The sequence below is a fragment of the Wickerhamomyces ciferrii genome, contig 00112 (genome assembly GCF_000313485.1).
Source record: "Wickerhamomyces ciferrii WGS project CAIF00000000 data, strain NRRL Y-1031 F-60-10, contig 00112, whole genome shotgun sequence".
Lineage (NCBI taxonomy): Eukaryota > Fungi > Ascomycota > Saccharomycetes > Phaffomycetales > Wickerhamomycetaceae > Hansenula > Hansenula ciferrii.
In genome coordinates, this window is record NW_011887628.1 from 46,014 (window position 1) to 53,399 (window position 7,386).

At 30.8% G+C, this 7,386-nt stretch overlaps 3 protein-coding genes across 3 annotated transcripts; all 3 read right to left on the reverse strand.

Annotated features, from left to right (window-relative positions):
* Window positions 1-2,076: 2,076 nt before the first annotated feature.
* BN7_3787 (peroxiredoxin) lies at window positions 2,077-2,760 on the reverse strand (the record flags this gene model as incomplete). The annotated part of the gene is made up of 1 exon (XM_011275628.1): window positions 2,077-2,760. The coding sequence occupies one exon, from the start codon at window positions 2,758-2,760 to the stop codon at window positions 2,077-2,079; it is 684 nt and encodes a 227-aa protein (XP_011273930.1).
* Window positions 2,761-3,356: 596 nt separating this feature from the next.
* Window positions 3,357-4,133, reverse strand: BN7_3788 (40S ribosomal protein eS1; the record flags this gene model as incomplete). The annotated part of the gene is made up of 1 exon (XM_011275629.1): window positions 3,357-4,133. One exon carries the CDS (start codon window positions 4,131-4,133, stop codon window positions 3,357-3,359), a length of 777 nt encoding a protein of 258 aa, XP_011273931.1.
* Window positions 4,134-4,667: 534 nt separating this feature from the next.
* Window positions 4,668-5,867, reverse strand: ILV5 (ketol-acid reductoisomerase; the record flags this gene model as incomplete). Its single annotated transcript, XM_011275630.1, has 1 exon — window positions 4,668-5,867. The coding sequence occupies one exon, from the start codon at window positions 5,865-5,867 to the stop codon at window positions 4,668-4,670; it is 1,200 nt and encodes a 399-aa protein (XP_011273932.1).
* Window positions 5,868-7,386: the final 1,519 nt, after the last annotated feature.

The window sequence follows — 7,386 nt, forward strand, 5'->3', positions numbered from 1 at the left end:
ACGATCATTTTTGTTTAATTATATTTTAATCTTACCTATTATACTGATACTACTAACTTAATAACATTTTTTTTAGGAATCTTCCAAGTTTAGATTTATGAGGATATTGGAATCTTATGAAGTGCTGCTGTTTGGTATTCAATCATTTATCTATCATACTATGCTTTACTTTGTCTATTTATTGTTAATGGTTTGGTTTTCAGTCATTTATCAATCATATTATGCTCCACTTTGTCTATTTATTGTTAAAGGTTAAACTGGTTTAGATTTATCATCTGTTTTTACCCTAATATCCAACTATTAGTTACCAAAAGAATTCAATGATGAGATTTACTTCTTGAAATTGATATTACCAACAATCATTTAGAGACATATGAGATTTCAGCTGTTAAATTATTTGAAACTAAAAGAGAACAACTCAATTACAACTAAATTGGGTTTCGAAAGAGTATGTTACACCTTTCAATGATTCATCAAGGACGTGAGATAAATGATTCGGCACCATCATTATTCTTCATGTTTACCTTTATGTTATACTGATACTACTAACCAAATAACATCTATTTAGGATTTCCCACATTTGACTTGAAACATAATTAATGAGTTTCAAGCTAATTCAATCAGATATGTCAAAGTCAAACTAACAAATCATGAAGACTATATTTCAGAAGCTGAAACGTCAATTATCCTTTTGCTAACACATTTCATGAATACTTGACATTGTTTTTTCAAATAACTCAAATTGAAGAAGCACAACCATCACCTTTTAGGCAGGTGATTTTTCTTGAATAAATCAAGAAACATGGGTCATATATTGCAAAAATTGAAAATGAGATGTCACAAAATTTCAAAAACTTACACTTGAGGGTCGTTTGAGATTTAAACCCTCAAAACATTCATGTTTTGAATAATGACCATACATGGGAATTTTTATGAACTTTTAGTCTCCATCGCTCTAAAAAAAATTGACAAACATTGGCTATTGTTATTGTTGAGATTTGAGAGAAAGTCAATAAGACCACCCCAAACCATATAAGTTTTGGCCAAAACAATCACAAAAAACCAAGATATAATGAATTTTTAACGGTTATTTCATATCTAAATGACCCAAAAAAATAGAATATGAAGTGAACTTCAAAAATAATAAATCCGCAAACCTTTTCAAAAGGTACGGAATTATTTAATTATGATGTCTATTAATGAAAGACAAAACTACTAGATAATCCAAAATTTGAAGGATATATTTAGAAATGGGTGAGAAACAAATGGTTGAAAAATATTCACCAATCTCACCCTTTTATATCCATATTTAAAATGGATCTAAGATAAGAGTTATGGTTAACCAGATAAGAGTTCTGGCTAGTTAACCATAACTCAAAATCATATACAAAGTTATTTAAATGGAAATTTTGAGGTAAAAACACCAGTGGTCAAAATGAGGTGGCCATTGAAAACCTTGATTGAACCATGAAGAAATACGTTATAAAATAATTAAATTTCAACACTTAAGCTACCACGTGAGCGTAATGGAATTTGAATATAATTGAAATTATTATTATTAATAATTGATACGATTAAGGATCTGGGAATAACTCAAATTTTTAGAGTGTATACACAGTGCTATGTAATACTAATACAAGCTGTACACTTATACTATTAATGTTATTTCATATACAATTATATAAATCGTTTTATAATTCTACTGCACTTCTTTCAAGATATAACTTTTAACAGACTTTGTTGATTCTTACAATTGATTACGGACAACTAACGTCAAGATCTGTTAAGTATTAATTAATGCTTCTTTTGATCGGATTTATCGAAAGGATATCGAATCAGCATCGCTTATACATCGACATCTCACATTTGTACCGCTTGAGAAATTAATGTCTACATGGTAATCTTAGCAATCCCATATTAAATACAAAAAGAACTTTTATAATGAAGTATATTATATACTAAAAAGAAGAAAAAACGAACATAAACAACGTATAATAACCAGTACTATTATTTAAATTTTTAACATGAATAACTAAATTAATTAATCTATAATTTATGAGATTGACCACCGGCTAGTTATTTTTCAGTAACATCTAATGGAGTTAAACGTAAGTATGGTTTAACAATTCTAAATTTAGGGAATAAAGTTTTAGCTTCTTCATTTGAAACTGATGGATGAACAATAACATCATCACCTGGAACCCAGTTAATTGGAGTGGTAATTCTGTTTTTGTCACCAGTTTGTAAAGAATCTAAAACTCTTAAAACTTCAGCAGTGTTTCTACCAGTAGAAGCTGGATAAGCTAAGATTAATCTAATAGTTTTTTTTGGATCAATGATGAAAACTGAACGAATAGTGAATTGAACACCTTTATCATCAACATTAGTAGCATCTTGATAATCAATCATATCAAATTTGTAAGCGATTTCTCTTTTTGGATCAGCAATGATTGGGAAAGTTAATTTTGAACCAGTGATTTCATCAATATCTTTAATCCAAGCTTTATGAGATTCAGTACCATTAGCTGATAAACCAATTAATTTAGTGTTTCTTTTTTCAAATTCTGGTTGTAATTTAGCAAAAGCACCTAATTCAGTGGTACAGACTGGAGTGAAATCATCTGGATGAGAGAATAAAACAGCCCATTGGTCACCAATGTAATCATAAAAGTCAATTGGACCATTTGAGGTTTCAGTTTGGAAGTTTGGAGCTTTTGAACCTAAACGTAAGGTGTTTCCTTCTGGTTTTGGAATAGACATTGTGTGGAATATTGTATATGAATTGAATAATCTGAAGAAGATCCAAAGGTAAGAAAGGTATTAAATAGAAACAATTATAGGGATATCCAACAGATTAAATACCCATTTGGATTCTGGAATGAATGTTGGACAATAGTCAATAAAAGTTAAGTCATATCACGTGAAACTTCAACAGCCACGAATTGAATATAGACGACCGGGGTTTGAGGGAAAATAGGTGATGTGCCACTGTGGACTGTGGCTAGAGTGATAAAAGAAGCAGTCAACACTGAACAGGAATGGCTTGAGATCTTTTAATGATTTGTGTAAATTGAGTTGAATAGTGAATAGGTTCTTCGTTCAATGTTCATGCTTGGTGATCAGATCTATGAAAAATTAAACATCGACATTTTCCGTTGAAAAGTTTTAAGAATATTCAATGAGACATAAATTACAATCATAAGTTTTCACCATCTTACACAAATTATAATGAGTACTCAAAATTCATCACATTAAAAAACTATAAATACAAACGAAACAAAACATAACAACCCATAGGAAATTCCTTTTTTACATAATGCAATAACCTTTTATCTTACAATTTGGTATCCTTAAACTTAAACAGATTCTAAAACTTCATCTTTGAAACCTGTAGTAGCTTTGGTTTTTTTACCTTTATCTTCAGATGTAGCTTCACCATGTAATGCTAAAAGGGAACCTAAATCGAATTTTGGTTGTTTTAAAATTTTAACTTTTCTAATATGAACATTTTGTAATGGGAAAACTGATTTTGCTTGTTTTTCAATTTCACGACCAATAACTTCTGGAATTAATTTTTGAGTTAATTCAGCTAAAGTTGAGTTTTGAACTTCTTTAGCAATAATTTCTGAAGTAATTTTTCTAATTTGTCTAATATGAGATGATTGAGCATATGTAGTTTTTTTAATTTGGTTAGCTTGTCTTTTAGTGAATGCAATACCGAAAACTCTGATAACATAGTCATCTGAAGTTTTAGCAGTAACAGCAGTTTCAATCAAAGTTTGCCATTTTCTAACCATTGATCTTAATTTATCTGAAGTGAAATCCATACCATGGAAATTAGTTAATAAATTTTTACCTTGAACTTCATCAACTCTTAATTTAACATTTCTAAAAGCATAATCTTCTGAACCTTGTAAATCAGCTAATGAGATTTCAACAACACGACCTTTTAAAGCATCAGCAGCGTTTTTCAAACCAGTTGATTTGTTAACTAAAGTTTTACCAACATTTCTGTTTTCAAAAGTTGATGGAGCTTTAATATCAAACCAATCTTTTCTTGAGAATGGATCAACAGCTCTCTTCTTCAATCCTTTTTTACCTTTGGAAAGTCTTTTATTTTTACCAACAGCCATTTTGTAATATAACTTTTGATTTCCTTCTTCCTAAAACAAATAATACCATTCTTCATACAAATTTCCATATAAATTTTTTTTTCACTATATCAAATCAATCGCGGAAAACATCCAAACATCACTTTTTTTAATGAAAATTCGCGGTAAACAGTCACATAAATGATAGGACCACTACTAGAATAACGAATCAGATCTAGATCTAGATCAATTACTGGTGCTATATGTTATTACTAGTATAACTTACAAGGTAATTGAGATTCAATTAATGGTTTAGAAAATAATGATTTATTATAATCTACAGATATCAATTTAATACAATTTTCATGTATTTCTGAACTTGTCTCTTCATTAAACAATGTTCATGCACTAATTTTAAAACCGGTGAAATAAATCCCAAAATCAATAAATATATATATACTAATAAGATAAAAAAATATGTAATAAATTCGTTAAAAACATCAAGTCATTCCATGACCATTATTGATTAAAATAAACAGAAGTGAATATAATATAAAGAGGTTAGATAATATTTCCTTAGTTGTTTTCTGGACGTAATTTTCTAACTTCTTTACCAACTCTCCAGATTTCCATACCTCTAATAACTTTTAATTCTTCTTCTAATCTGTCTCTGTAATCTGGTTGAGAGTTGAATTCTAATGAACGTTTGGTTTCTGAACCGTTTCTAACAGATTCGTATAAATCGTTGAAAACTGGTTTCAAAGCATCTTTGAAGATTGGGTACCAATCTAAAGCACCTCTTCTAGCAGTAGTGGAACAAGCATCATACATGTAATCCATACCGTATTTACCAACTAATGGGTATAATGATTGAGTAGCTTCTTCAACAGTTTCATTGAAAGCTTCTGATGGAGAGTGACCATTTTCTCTTAAAACTTCGTATTGAGCTAAGAACATACCATGGATACCACCCATTAAACAACCTCTTTCACCATATAAATCAGAGTTAACTTCTTTTTCAAAAGTGGTTTTGTAAACGTAACCAGAACCAACGGCAACAGCTAAAGCTTGAGCTTTTTCATCAGCTTTACCAGTAACATCATTCCAGACGGCGTATGATGAGTTAATACCACGACCTTCTTTGAATAAAGTTCTAACAGTTCTACCTGAACCTTTTGGAGCAACTAAGATAACATCAACATTGGTTGGTGGTTCAACGTGAGTTAATTCTTTGAAAACTGGGGAGAAACCATGAGAGAAGTATAAAGTTTTACCTTCAGTGATTAATGGTTTAATTGAGTTCCAAGTTTCAGATTGAGCAGCATCTGATAACAAGTTCATAATGTAAGTACCTTTTTGGATGGCTTCTTCAACAGCAAAAAGGTTGACACCTGGTTGCCATCCATCTTCGATAGCAGCTTTCCATGAAGCACCATCTTTTCTAACACCAATGATAACATTGACACCGTTATCTCTCAAGTTTAAACCTTGACCGTAACCTTGAGAACCGTAACCAATTAAAGCTAAAGTATCATTTTTGAAGTATTCTAATAATTTTTCTCTTGGCCAGTCAGCTCTTTCGTAAACAACTTCTTCAACACCACCAAAGTTAATTGATTTATAACCTCTGGTTAATGAAGCACCAGCTGATTTAGCAACAGTTGGTCTTGAGATTTGGGAAGCTAAAGCTGATAAAGCTCTTTTTTGGGTTTGTTGAGCTAAGGCTTTTGAACCAGCAACACGGGCTAAACGAATTGAGTTTGATCTGAATGACATTGTGATAATGTTTTTTATAGAATTGATTTAATTGAACAAAAAAAAAGAATCTTTATTTGTGGGAAACAAGAATCTTTTATACCGATCTACTTTTTTTTTTTCATCGACAAATTTTTATTAATTTTTTTCTGAGTCAACGTTTTACATACAAAAAATACGCGAATTTTAACCCTGTGAAAGGACCGGATGCAGGCCCGGTTTAGGATTGGCTACAATAGAAACGGTGATTTATAGGGGAGAAAAAGGGTCTGGAATTGGTTGTTTTGAGAGTATGAGGAGCTAGTTACTCTTCTCTGTATCAATATTCTCTTAGGCCTCTTCAATTCAGTCTAAAGTGAACACTATACCCTGTTTTGATCCAATCATTTTCCATCATCTGTTGAAATTTTGACAGCCAATTTTCGAGAATGAAATAAAGTTTGTGGTACATACAAATGTTAAAGGCCCTGAAATTAAGCCGGTTGTAGGAAATTTGATTTATTACACTGATAAGTAATAAGTGATGATGACTGATGCGCCTCTTGTCATTTGCTTAATCTGATGGTGTAGACTATTTGTGGGTGAATGCTTAATGGGCCATGGGCCGTGGCTGATCTGGGTCTATGAGTCAATATCTATCATTGAATCAATGTTAAATCTACTTTCAGAAGTTAGGGCATTTCCAAGTGTTGGTCTAATAAGATATAAAAAAAAAATACTTTAGTTGATGAAAGCCTGATATGATTAGTTATATTTTACTTTTGGTCTTGCATTCCAATGATTAAAAAATATTGAGAATTAAAACTTATCATCAATAGATTCAGATGTAATTGATGGTGGGTTCTTCAAGTGGTGGTTCTATCTACATTCAAGTTTTGTAACATATTTATTATAAAGTTAAGGATAATATAATTGAAGCCTTCACTTGATCAGGTTGTGCTATTAAGACAATTAACTGGGGAACTGGTACTAAATTAGGTATCAACTAGAAAGCTGATAGTGATTTATTGCATAACTGATGTTAATTCATTTTTTTTTAAATCCAAAACCTATAATGATAAAATTATGGTAACATATTGCCCTTGAAAGTTAGGGATCTAGTTGATTGCAAGAACCTATTTATGATTGCAGAACTATAAAAAGGCTGAAAATAGATTGATATTAGGTCATATTGCTCATATTAAAGTTGTTTTGGATCTTACTCTTAACTTCTAGGTTTCACTAACTTAGCTGGCACCCTATAGGAAAAGCTTATCAATACTGTTCTCAAACATTTTACACAAGATGTTCACAATTTTACAATTTAAGATCTTCTGAATATTACAAAGTTACAATTCTCACGAATGATTGATCGACCCCCGGAATTGAATTGTCAATTCGATACCGTATTAATGTACTATATATGCGGACAAGCCTATAACTTCGAGGTCCTATAAGATAACAAAATAAAAGAGACAGATCAATAATAACCTCTAGAACTATTCAGGAGGTAAACATTGATCATCAAATTCAACCTAAAATCAACAAAATTTATATCCCA